Source organism: Hipposideros armiger, unplaced genomic scaffold, assembly GCF_001890085.2.
Source record: "Hipposideros armiger isolate ML-2016 unplaced genomic scaffold, ASM189008v1 scaffold_92, whole genome shotgun sequence".
In the NCBI taxonomy this organism is placed as follows: Eukaryota; Metazoa; Chordata; class Mammalia; order Chiroptera; family Hipposideridae; genus Hipposideros; species Hipposideros armiger.
The window spans coordinates 2,257,588-2,270,606 of NW_017731442.1; the positions used below are offsets into that span (position 1 = coordinate 2,257,588).

Here is a 13,019-nt window from a genome sequence, read left to right on the forward strand (position 1 = left end):
TCTCTCTCTCTCTCTCTCTCTTTCTCTGTCTCTCTCTTTCTTTCATGAAAGGCTTCGAAACCCAGGTACCACATGGCAGCCTTCTAAGTTCCCAGAGCACTGTGCTATGTAATCATAATGGGAGTCCTGCAGGTCAGCTGGGGTCACAGGCCACCCCACAAAATGAGTCAGCTAGAATAGACAAGGCCAACTGAGGTCTTAGATGACTAGGTTCTGATCCCAGGCCAAGCAGCTGCCTGCTAGGTAACCATCATGGTTAACCAAGTTTGTGAAAGCCACAGAACCTGTGTGAGATGGTAAACACCTATGTGGGCAGAGAGACTCTTGGGCCTCTTTTGAAAGGCAAACAGGGTACCTGTCAAGTGGGCCCAGAGATCTGGACATCATGGAGCTGATGGTCCTGGAAGTAGAGAAGTTACAGACTCATGGAAGAGTTCACACTCATTGTCAAGGGGGCCTGAGGGAAAGGGGCTCCTACTTTTGGCTAGTGTTAAAGCAGAGGCCTTTTGACATCAATCCTAGACTTCTTGGGGACCCTGGCTCCTTGCCCACATCAAACCCTGGGGGCAATTCTCAGACTTCTGATGTTGAAAACCTTGGTGCTTTCCTCCTCATCACATGGGGGTACCAACTCTTGTTAGAAATATCAACTACCACTTACTGGTGAAATTCCCATTTAAGGGATAGCAAAGAACAGGGCCAGAATTTAAACTCCATCATGCCTTAATCCATAAGCCAACACCCTCAGTCTCTGCCTGCCTTGCTTCATCATGAGGACAGGTTAGATGGTGGAATATCAAGGGGGACAGGGTGAGGTGGGATCCATCAAAAGCTGTGAGTGCCTCTGTCAGAATCCCCATGGCCTAGCATAATTCTTGGCATGTAGGAGGTCCTTAATTTGTTGAAAGATTGAGTGAAGAAATGAATGAATGTTGAAGATGCGGTTTGGGCCATCCTTGGTCCCTCAAATTGTCTGGGTTTCCTGTAAAAGGAAACCTACTAGAAAATAATTTGTTATTCCTCCTCCTCCTGGAAAATTCTGATTTGAAATCAGATCTCCTCAGACACTTTTGGGAGTAGGACAGACAGCCATAGGCCTGGATAGAAAAGAGATAGAAAGCTCTGCTTTGGGGCCAAGCAACAGCCACAGTTGGTCCTTCCTGGGGGCTGCACATCTGGAAGAGGCCAAGTGTTAGCTGAGCTCTCACCCTGATGTCCAGAATTACAGCATCTCACGGGGATCCCATTCCTTCACCATGTCCCACATGCCTGTCACAACTGCTGGGTCCCAACACAGGCTGGCTCTCATCTTGGGCACATATTGCTAAGATCATTGGATCTCAGAGCAGGAAGGAACCTCACTGGGCCCATCCTTTAGGTGGTGACCATGAGAATGAGCTCGGCAGACCTTCAGCTATAGGAAGTGTCATTGGTGAAGGGCCCCAGCTGCTGTGCTCTGAAATCCATGCTGAGGCCACACTTCCCATGGGTGCTCCCAGCCCAATGACTGAGTGGCACAGGGGTGCTGAGGCAGGCCCATTCTGTGGGGTATCAGGCTACTGTGACTTGGCTGGAGGACCCTCGAAGGCCTTGCTGAACCTTCTAGACCACACAGTAGTCTAGGATGCTTCTACCCAGCCTTTCTTCCCTGTCTCCTCCACTTGGTGTCCGACTTGTATCACAGTCTGACGGCTCTCCAGACTTTTCCAGCTCCCTTCTCCTTTTCCCTCACAGGTGTCTTGGCATGACTCTCAGAGGACACACTGCCTCTCTGCAGGGTTGCACTTAAGCCACCCCCAACATCTTTCTCCATCACACATTCAGGCACCTGACACCTTGCCTTTTACAGCTCAAGGGTACATCTGCAGGTCTAACCTAACTCCCTCCTGCTACGATGTAAGTCCAAATACTCAAACAAAGAAAGAGAGGTGAACATCAGCAGGGCAGGGTGCAGCCCAGGAGAAGCTGGGCACCTACCTCGTCCCCCAGAAAGGCCTCGACCAGCAGGCCCCAGAAGTCTGTAAAGGTGACCTTGTAGCCTTCCTGGCTGCGCTGCCTGAGCTCCTCCCGGTATTTGAAGAGCTGGTCCGGGTGCAGGGTGGGTAACTTGTCCTTGACCGCGTGCCTCCGGGCCTCGAGGATGGCAGGCTCCAGGTTTTTGGAGGACCACTCAGGGTCACTGTACAAGGTAGCCATGGTCCTGGAAAGAGACAGGTATGGCTGCTACAGCTGAGCCAGCCCTGGTCCAATCAACCCGGGGCCCTGGCAGGAGCGAAGGCGGGCAGCTCATAGGAAACCTGCCAGGAGAGGAGCCTGGAGGAAAGGGGGCAAGCAGGATTACGCATAGTCACAATTGCTACTGTTTCTTGATTGCCTGCTGTGGGTCAGAGGTAGCATGTTGCTTAAGAATGAGGATTCTGGGCCCAGGTCTTCCTGGGTTCAAAACCAGGCTCTGAAACTCATTGGCTGTGTGATCTTGGGCGAGTTACCTAGCCATTTTTCACCTCGGTGTCCCTACATGTAGAAAAGGGAGAGTGATGATAATTGTACCTACCTCACAGAGTTATTGTGAAGATTACATGAATTAATGTAATATAAAGTGGTTAGAATAGTACGTGGCACCAAGTAAGTGCTGGGCTGTGGAATGGTGGAGCCAACATTTGAGCCCAGGCTTGGCTGATGCCACACCCTGGACTGTTTCCATTTGGGCACATTAATTCCCATAATTATGATGCTGGCTAAAGATCTATTTCCCATTCTTCTTAACTTACATGTGGGCAGTGGGGAGGAGTCAAACAAAGATGGAGCTGCCCCTGGCCTTGGGTCTTTGCCTCTGGCTGCCTTTTCTTGGTCTGGACCCAGCTTTTCTGTCTATGTCAGGACAGCACCTGGGACCCCCACCCCACAGAGGACCTTGTGTGAAGCTGCAAGGTCTAAACACTGGCCTCTTCCTTCACAGGACTTATTTCTGGTCTGGGAAGGCAGGGGTAGGTCAGGAGATTTCTTCAACAAAACACCCTGCTCTCCATAAGTTTCACCCAGTTACAAATAATTGGTTTTAAAAGAATCCTTCCCAGTGCTCTCCCAGGCTAGGTGCCCGTCCGCTGCCCCACAACCCCCTTGGATGCAGATGATCACCTTAACCTACTACTCATGAGCAGCTGTTTAAAAGGCAGATTAAGAACGTGGGTCTTGGACTCAGACAGCCTGGGTTCAAATCCCAACTCTACCGCTCATTAGCTGAGTGACCCTGAAGAATTCCTTTGTTTCTCCAACTATAAAATAAGCAGAATGACAACATCTTTCTCATAATTTTCTTGTGAAGAAGAAATGAGGTGATCCACCACCGGAAACAGTCACCCAGTGCTTGGAGCAGTGGCGATGCTGATAACTGTCAGCTATTCCTCCTAGATCCCATATGAGCTGAAGCCTCAGGCCTCCTGATGCACCATGCGTCCTTGGTTTTCCTAGGAAGCATTCACATCCACTCACCCAAATGAAAGTCACCCAGAGCGCCTCCAGGACGAGGGCCACAGTTTGGGGCCTTGAGGGCTCAGAGGGCCACCAATCCCAGATGGAATAAGACACGGGCCTGCCTGAGAGAGAGGCCTTGGTGGTCATGGGGCCTCAGCCACCGAGACCAGGGTTGCATTATGACTTTGGTGGCCCCTTCCACCATAAAAACATTAAAAATTTTGTTTTATGACTGTTGTATAAAGACAAATATAGTACTATTCTTTATTAAAACACTTTCTTCAACCTAGAAGTTCATTTTTTGTCTTCTGATCTGAAAAGACATGAACATGTTTTTTGCGAGCCCCTACAAGCACCGTGGACCCCAGGCAGTGTGGCTCCTGTGGAGAAGCCGACCTCACACTGGCCTCACCTCGGGGGAACCAGCTCACTCTCCTTGCTCACCAGCAGAGTGAGGAGGTGGGAGCCGAGGAAGCCTACAGGGCCGAGGGAGCGGGCAGGGATAGGTGCTGAGTTGGAGTGTGGGCAGCCTGAGCAGCCGGGCCAGCTCCCACCACCCTAGCTGACTTGGCACAGTCGGGGAGAGGGCAGCTGTGTCTCCCCAGCAGCACGGGGTCGGTGGCACCAGGAGCTCACTCATAGTTGGCCACCGTGCTCCCAAGTCCCTGCACAGCTGCAGGGAAATAGTAATGTCAGTAATGACCAACGTGTATGATGTGTGCAATGTCTCTCGTGTACCCAGTACAGGAGAGCCTCTCCAACAACCCCATGAGGTTGGTGCTATTATTATCCCCACTTTACAGATACAGAAACTGAGACTCAGAGAAGTTGAGCTGCATACCCAGAGTCACACAGCTGTAAGTGGTACTGCTGCCCAGGCTTCATGAGTCAGTCTAACTTGGGGTGGAGGAGAAACTTCACCAGAGACCCCAACCAACCCATTTGTTGCTTGTTCTGGGCTACACCAGACAGTGGCCCCCTTGCTCCTTACCAAGTGGACCCTGACAGGCCAGTGATGTAGCTGGAACAGTTCAGGAGATTCAGCTTCTGTAGCCCCAGCAGGTGGCCATACATGGCTGTCATGGACCTTGTGCCACCACCAGTGGACATGATGGCTATGAGCGGTACCTGAGGGCACAGAGAGGCAGACTGTTGGGGCAATGCTGGGTAGGAAAGACTTGGCGTGACAGACAGGAGCTAAGAAGGAACAGTGGAGGAGGGAGAGCTGGCTACACAGAGCACAGAGGAAAGCACCGAGTGACCTGTAAATCGCACGTTACAGAGTGGCGGGCCACCCAGAAGGTCTAGAATTAGACCTTAGCCCCAAACCCAGAAGTTGCCATCAGTAAAGGGCTCTGAAGCCTTATGCAGTCTTGGTAAATCAGAAAGTCATGGCTGGAAGAGTTCTTAGCACTGTTAATTTAGCCCTCAGTTAACACATGATCAAATAGGGGTTTGGGGGTCTGGGTGGCTTGCTCAAGAACCCAGCTAGTGTGTGATTCCTTAATGGTTGCAAATTGGTATCTTCTGTAGAGGGATTTGATGTGAGGGCACCAGGCCTGGTACATGGTATATGCCCAATATATACCATATATATGTGTCAGAGCAGGAGGAAGTGAACTTTTGATGTAGGAAGGAGCAGGGTTGTCACCTATGGGTTGACATAGGTTTAAGATGCCCTTGGTGTGTTTCCCTAAAGACGGGAGAAGCAGGCTTTTCGCTAAGGCTTACTCTAACTGTTTTCATTTGAGTGGGGGCTGTAAGATCCTTCTGTTGGCTAAAGCCCCAGCACAGCCCTCCTCAGTCACGAGTTCTCTGTCCATACCAGTGGTCAGCCTAAGAAGGTGGGCAATCAGAGGGCTGACCTGCTGTCCAGGGAGCATGGGCCTCAGTCCACACCAGGGAGGTGACAGAGGGCTCTAACAAAGGCACTATTGTTTGCTCAGTGGAAAAAAGCTGGCCTGTTGTTCTATCTATCTATCAATCTATCTATCTATCTATCTATCTATCTATCTATCTATCTATCTATCTATCTATCTATCTATCTCTCTGTACTTGGGGGGAAGGGAGAATTGAAGAATGAAGGTGCTAGGGCCTTTTGGATGTGTGGGGTGTGTGTAGGTGAGGGAGGGGATGGTGGAGCTTCACATGTTTTCCTGACCGGGGAGAGGAGGCCATTTTGTCACCTCAGGATCTGTTAGTGGCTCCCTCCTTTCTCTCTCTACTCTGCTTCCCCAGCCCCTTGTGAACACCCAACTGAATCACATCCAACACAGCTCTCATCTGGAACCATAGCACTAAGAGCAACCAGGAAAGGCAGTGCTGAGGCCGCCCTGGGCCGGGAAGGGCTGGGGGCAGCTGGCAGGGCACGGTGTGGGAAGGACAAGCTTAGTTCAGAGCAGGCACTGAGCCCAAGCTGGCTGGCCTCTGCTTACCCACCTCATCCATCTGCAGGTCCTCCTCCAACTGCAATACCTGCTTCAGCGCCTCAGCCACCACCACCTTCCGCTTCTGCAGGAACTCCAGCTCTTCCGAGCATAGGTTGTAGCCCAGCCGCACATCCAGTGTCTGGGGGCTGTGGGGACAGGGGACATTGGCTGAGTGGGCCTGTAGACTCTGCCTCCATGGGGAAGATGAGGCTTTAGGGTCTCTGTTGTTTCATCTGTAAAATGGGGCTCATCACACTTAACTTACAGCACTGTCTTCAGGACTTAGTGAGAAAACAAATATAAAAGCCCCAAAGCCTTAGCTGGTGCATTGTAAGCAGGTACTTGACAAACTTAGAGACTCGTTGAGCCCTCTGCCTCCTCAGCAAGATCTATAAAGGCTTCTCCCAGGCACCTTCTGTCGACCGAGGCCACACATGGGTGAAAAGAGGCCCTGAAATACTTCTGGCCAACTCCTCTGGATAAGGCTCTCCAGTAAGGGCTCTTCTGGGCTGGGTAAACACAGCCCTATTCTTGTGGAGCTCACATTCTTCCTTAAGCTCTCCCTGTTCCCAGGATAATCATCATCCCGTGTGTTCGTGCAGTGGACAAAAACCCTTCACAACCCTGATCTCACTGTGTCATCCCCAGGTCTGTAAGGCAGGTGGGGCAGGAGCTGTTGTGGCATGACCAGTGCTTGCTCTCTTTATCACATCCCTGCCCTAAACAAGTCCAGGCTCCTGGCTTGGCATCTAAGACCTTACGTGATCTGTTCAACTTCACCTCCCACTACTTCCTGGAAAGGCCCATTGGCTCTCAGAACCCAGGAGCGTTTCTGGTTCTGAGCCTTTGCACAGGTCCTTGCCTTCACCACAAGCTTCCTCCCTCTGCCTACCTACATCTCTTGCACCCTCCAAGGCCCGACTCCGCAGTGACTCTAGGCGAATAGAGCTTGACAATTTTGGACCTGAGTTAGTGATCTGAGTCACTAACAAGGTCATGTCTCCTTGATGGCAGGGCCTGGGAGCCCTTCCATCACATTTCCTCCGTGTCTAGCACAGGCCAGCAGACACAGCTGTGAGGAAATAACTCTTTCTTTGACCTCAACAAGGAATGGATAATAGAACAATAATAACATTAGTTGTTAATTGCTGAGCATCCCACTTGCCAAATAGATCAGTGAGGCCTTCACATGTGTTACCCACCTCACTGGATCCTCAAAGCAACAAATGATGGTCAGTATTTCTGGTATTGCTCTAATTTACAGATGAGAAAAGCTGAGACACAGAGAGGTTAAACAACTTGTCCAAGGGCAGAGAGCTAATCAGACTGTAAATGGAAATTGCGATCACTTGATTTTTGATTCTTGACAAGGGTTCCTAAACACCTCAATGGAGAAAGAATAATCTTTTCAACAAATAATGCTGGGACAACTGGACATCCACATGCAAAAGAATGAAGTTGGGCCCCTTTTTCACAGTGTAATAAAAATTAACTCAAAATCAATCACAGACCTAAATGTGACAACTAAAATCATGAAACTTTTAGAAGAAAACAAAGGAATAAATATTCATGACTTTGGGTTAGGCAATGGTTTCTTAAATACCAAAAGTACAAACAACAAAAGGAAAAAATATAAATTGGAATTCACCAAAAATTAAGATATCTGTGCTTCAAAGGACACCATCAAGAATGTGAAAAGACAGGCCAGCCGAGTGGCGCGTTGGTTAAGCGTTGGCTTGGGACGCCAGCTCTGAGCAGCAGGTCCCCGGTTCGGATCCCACATTAAGGCCAGTGACACTGCACCCTCTACAGCTAAGATGGTGAACAACAGTTCAACTTGGAGCTGGGCTGCCGTGAGTCGCTGGCAACGGTGTAAGCTGCAGTGAAGCTGCAGTGGGCTGCCATAAGCAACCAATCTGCCTCACCTGGGAGGAGTGCAATGATAATACCAACATGGGCCAGTGAAGCAACGTCCTCCACAACTAGACTGAAGAACAAAAGGACAGCAACTTCTCTGTTCCCCTTCCGTAATTTCCCAATGCTGTTCCCCTCCCCCAATTTCCCAATAAAAAATCTTAAAAAAAAGAAGTGTGAAAAGACAACCCCCAGAATAGAAGAAAATATTTGCAAATCATATATCTGACAAGGGCGTTGTATTCAGAATGTACAAAGAACGCTTACAACTTAAAATAGAAGCCAAATAACCCACTTTAAAAATGGGAAAAGGATTTGAAGACATTTCTCCAAAGAAGATATACAAATGGCCATTAAGCCCATGAAAAGATGCTCAATGTCATGAGCCATCTGGGAAATGCAAATCAAAACAACACTGCGATACCACTTCACACCCCCTAGGATGAATGAATCAGAGGGATGGACAGAAAAAGGGTACTTTACCAGGGTGTAGACTTCATGTGTAATTCACAGTTCTCTGCCTGGGATGCAAAAGATGAAAAGCTTGTCAGGGATGACAATTCAGAGTCAAGTTATCCCAACCAAAGAAGTGCAGGCTCACCACATGTCCTCCCCCTGACTTCACTCAGCACACACATGTGCGCACACACACACCGGCACACACACACACACACACATGCTCCATCACCACCCCCTCTTCTGGAATGTTCCTCCCCACCATCCTCAACTTGGCCTCCACACACTCTCTTTTGGTCCACACTGCAGCTCATCATCTCCCACCTCACAAGACTCCTCTATCCTGCCTGAGACACCCCATGAGTCTCTGCCTCCATGAGACTCCCAGGATCTCCTCTTCTCCCCGCTATACGAGCTCCAGGCTAAGCTGCTCAGGGGACCCTTCCCGGACCCAGGCCCTCACCACAGGCAGGCTCATTGTCTGGCCATCAGGCAGGCAGTCGAGGGGCTGGCAGATAGGGCCATGCTTCTTGTGCGTGCCACAGCAGCAAAGCTGGAAGGAAGGGTGACTCTGTGAGTGGGGGAAAGGGGATTCTCTGGCAGCCCACCTGCCCCAGGCCCCCCACACCATCCCCTGACGCCGCCTTGTACCCCACAGCTCCATCGGCTCTTGGGAGCCTCCACATGCATCTGGGACTGGAAATGCTTGGGGTAGTGGAAGCAGGCAGGGTTTGGGCAGCAAGGGTCTGGGTGTTGTGAGAGGCGCTGTGTGTTCTCGAAGGACTCCGTCACTGTCACCAGGAGGTCCTTCCCTGGAAGAGGAGACAAGAGGGCTAAGACCTCCCAGAAAGCCTCTCACACCCCCACCCCATCTTGGGCCAGTAAAAAAAGTAGCCAGAGGTATCTAGGATAGGGCTTTAGAATTGCCTGGGGCACTGGTTAAAACCCCTCAGAGAGTCTCTTTAGGGCAGGGCCAGCCCAGGAATGTGCATTTTAACATGGCTTGTGTGTGATGCTGACAAACGAGGTCTCCAGAAAGCCCTCTGAGATGCTGAGTCCTCTGGACTAGTGCTCCTAGGCTCTGCTTCTCCAGATGGTGCCCCAAAGTCACCTGCTACTGCGCTGAAAGCAGCCCTCACCAACCAAACTGCCAATGTGGGGGGTAGGGGCCTCTTCTTCCCTCCTTCCCCCATATATGTGGGGCCATGCTGCTCCCCAGTCTTGGGGCAGGGCTGGAAGTCCTTGCATGGGTGGGATGGGGTGGAGTGGTGAGCAGGAGAATCTCATGTTTGTGGCTCTCTTAGGTCCCTGCCAGCTACAAAACGCTAGGACTCTCTATGACTTATAATCTGCCTAGAGGAAGGGGCCCTGGGTGTTGTTGGTGCCTGCCCACCCCGCTGCTGACCACGGCACCAGATCCAGGGAACCCCTGGTGTGGCAGGAGTGTAGCGCAGACCAGTATGGGCAGCGCTGTGCCACTGAACCCTGACCCAGGGTGCTTATCAGGCCTGGGAAGCTCCGAAGGTCATGTAGGTGCCTGGAAGAGCACAGCCCTTATGGAGGGAGTACTGGGTGTGGAGACAGGGGTCCACAACCCCTGAGGATAAAGTGATCCTGAGGCATCTCCGCTAAGCTCTTAGTTCCCCGACTGAGCCCAGGGCAGCCCTACGGCAGCTAATTCTGGTGCTGACAGGGTTGGGAAGCCACACTGCCCTCCCCCCAGCAAGCAGAGGCAGTCAAAGGACTCACTTTTCCCACTCTTCCTCTGCCTTCTGGATTCTTCATGAACCTCCAGGCAGGAGACTTGTCGAGCCTGCAACAAAGCAGAGGGGGTCATTCTGAGCATAAGCCATACCCTGCTCTGCTAGGCCCAAAAGAGGAGATAAAGAACTGGAGGATAAATTTAGCACTGGTCAGCCTGGGGGAGCCTAGATGTGCCGACCACATTTTCTGGACCCAAATCAAGGCCCATCAACTCATTCAGAGATCAGATATTTGAAAATGAAGCTTTCTTGAAAAATCTAAGATGTACAATCACCATTTACCAGGGGTCATGTTCTCAGCTGCAGGTTGGGGGTGAAGCCTGAGGGAACCTACCTCTCTGGGCTTTCAAAGTTAAAAACGTCTAAAGAAAAAGCCTTCTAAAGAAGCAGAAACAAGTGAAAGTCCTTCACCACAAACTGCCAAAGATGGATTTTTGGGGGGAGAGATCTTGAATCCTGGGGTTTTAGATATATCTAAGAGATATGGCTGTAGACAGATGGGGGTTGGGGGAAAATGGGACCCAGATTGATTCTGGGAGAAAGCTGCCTCCTAGTGGGTGCTTTTATTGGGCGGTTCCCAAGAGGAAGAGTCGTACTAGTGAGCTGTGGGGTGCTGGGCCAGAGTGATAGATGTCCCAGCTACCTCCTCCCCAGGAGCAGAAGCCCAGCTGTTGCCCCAGCCCTTCCTGTGCCCCCTTTGTCTGGCTTCAATTAGTTTGACTCCTAATGGGTTCCGGGACAGGGTTTAAGCTGGGCCTGGTTTCCCCCACAGTCTGTTCCCGTGGGAAGAGCAGCCTCAGGTGGCCTCTGGAGCTACAGGAACCTGGAAAGACAATTACCACCAGCACGCCATTGGTGATGAGGGCCTCAGGTGGAGAGGGACTGAAAAACAAAAGGAGAACTCCTGGTCAGTTATATTATTCTTGGCCGATTTCTCACAAAGGAGACAAAAAGCCTAAGTAGGGTCAATAATGAGATAGCAGAGCTTTCTTGGTCCTCATGAAAAATACTGGCTTAAGAAACATTACATCTGTAGGTTGGCAAGGAGAAAACTGGCATACATTTTAAATAGAATGTCCAGGAAAAAAAACCAGATTTATAGGTTACAAGGAGTAGAAGAGTTCCTCCCCTTTTTTCCTTAAAGGATAACTTTATGTCCAAACTGATGAAACTGCATAGAGTTATGAGGGTAAACAGGTTGTAAGAAAAGGTCGGACATCATCTAGAGCAGATAGAAACAGTTCTGGTAGTGAAATGGACCCATTCTCCATTCTGTACTTTATTTAATTTACTCATTTAACAAACCGTTCTGACCCAAGCAGCCTAGAGGGTCTTATGAACAGGAAATGTCCTTGTGTTGTAAAGCCCAGAATATAAGCTTCAAAGGTTACACGTAGCAGCCCACTTAAGCCCAAAATGACTATGTCTCAGGTCAACTCTTATAGCCAATTTTGAGATATTCATTTTGCAAGCCACTTTATAATTCAGCCAAGAATTTTCCCCACCTAAAAGTCCTGTCAAATCAAGACCTGGGGGAGAGGGCCCAGATTTTCTTCAGCGTGGAACAAAGTTGATTTTAAGTTGCCAATCAGCTGTTGATGGGAAATGAGGCACCTCAAATACAGCAATTCCTCATATAATGTCATCGATAGGTTCTTGGAACTGTGGTAAAATGATGTATTATGAAACCAATTTTACCACAGGTGAATTGATATAACCAAGAGTTATGTCTCTATGGCATCTCATCAAGGTATAATGAAATTACATTGAACAAAATGACATTTTTCCAAGGACCTGCGGTAGTTCCAAGAGTGCCTAGACGGAGGACTCTCCAAGTAGAATGTGACAAGCCCTCTTGTTCTAGTTCATTCTTTTTGTCCTCCCTCACCCCAGCTGATCATAAATCCAGGGGGCTCAGCCCCACCAGGGCTAAGAAGAGGGGGAGCAGCCGGCTATCCCATCGCAAGGTGTACTGCCATCCTGGGGCAAGTTTGTTCCCCTGGACAGGGGCCCTGCTGCCCTCCCCCACTGCCCCTTCCCTTCCTTCCTCCTCGCTTTGCCCTCTTCTCCTTTCCCCGCTCCAGCTCTGTGACCCAATTACACTTGAGTCACCAACCTAGTCAGACCTCCAGGACCCTGGGTCATCTTCCTAATTGAACATGATGGGAAATAACCCCATGTGTTGGGTCAGAGCCTCCCCCTGACTTGGTTCCAGAGTTTACTGCAGATGGGGAGGGCGCAGCCTCTGCTCTAGGCCAGGGTTTGGGGGAGTTTGTTCTAACAGTTCCATGTCAAGGAGGAGACCCCTTGGTCCCGACCTCTTTCTCAGCCTGGCCTCAACAAGTCCCTGCCAGTAAAATGGCAGGAATTCTTCGCAGAGGCCACTCTCAGGAATGTAGGGGAGTTGAGTTTGGCCAGAATATTAGATGTTGAAAGTAATACCGATGTCAGTAGAATGGGATGAGTAGGGGCGGAGCCCAGGCACCTGCAGTCTTTAGAAGCTCCTATTGATTCTGACGCACAGTGAGGAGTCTGAGGTGAGTGTCAGGGGAGAAGAGGTGAAGACAGCAGAAAGGTGGACCAGGCTCTGAAATGCTTGGGGGTCAGGACCCTGGGGGAGCCACTCACCTCTCCTCCAGCAGGAATTCGACCTCCAGCTCCATGCCCTGAAGGGGAAGGAAAAGAGGGCAGCCATGAGTTGGGAGCTGTCCCAGGAGCCTCTGTGGACCTGCCCCAAACTTCCCATGAAGCTGTCCTGCTGATGTGGGTGGGGGTAGCTGTTCCTGGCTCTTGTTGTTCCCTCTGCCTCTCTCTGTCCCCAAGTCTTTGACATTAGGAACATCACAGACCACCCAGGGGAGGGTCAGAGTATGGAGCTGACCCCCAGCTGGGGCCCAGCATGCAAACTCCTTTGCTTCAGAACCATTCCCTTTCATCTTTTACCTCCATTACTCTAGTTTAATTGCTCTCCTGCGGGGGGGGG

General features: G+C 50.4%; 1 protein-coding gene across 1 annotated transcript in view; it reads right to left on the reverse strand.

Moving 5' to 3' along the window:
• Positions 1–13,019, reverse strand: part of PLA2G4E (phospholipase A2 group IVE) — a 24,976-nt gene that overhangs the window by 8,539 nt on the left and 3,418 nt on the right. The window contains exons 4-12 of the mRNA XM_019644864.1: positions 12,665–12,702; positions 10,876–10,918; positions 10,023–10,086; positions 8,925–9,085; positions 8,737–8,826; positions 8,301–8,338; positions 5,914–6,049; positions 4,466–4,602; positions 1,978–2,200 (exon numbers count right to left, since the gene is read on the reverse strand). Coding sequence (XP_019500409.1) covers positions 1,978–2,200; positions 4,466–4,602; positions 5,914–6,049; positions 8,301–8,338; positions 8,737–8,826; positions 8,925–9,085; positions 10,023–10,086; positions 10,876–10,918; positions 12,665–12,702 — 930 coding nt within the window. The remainder of the gene's footprint in view (positions 1–1,977; positions 2,201–4,465; positions 4,603–5,913; positions 6,050–8,300; positions 8,339–8,736; positions 8,827–8,924; positions 9,086–10,022; positions 10,087–10,875; positions 10,919–12,664; positions 12,703–13,019) is intronic.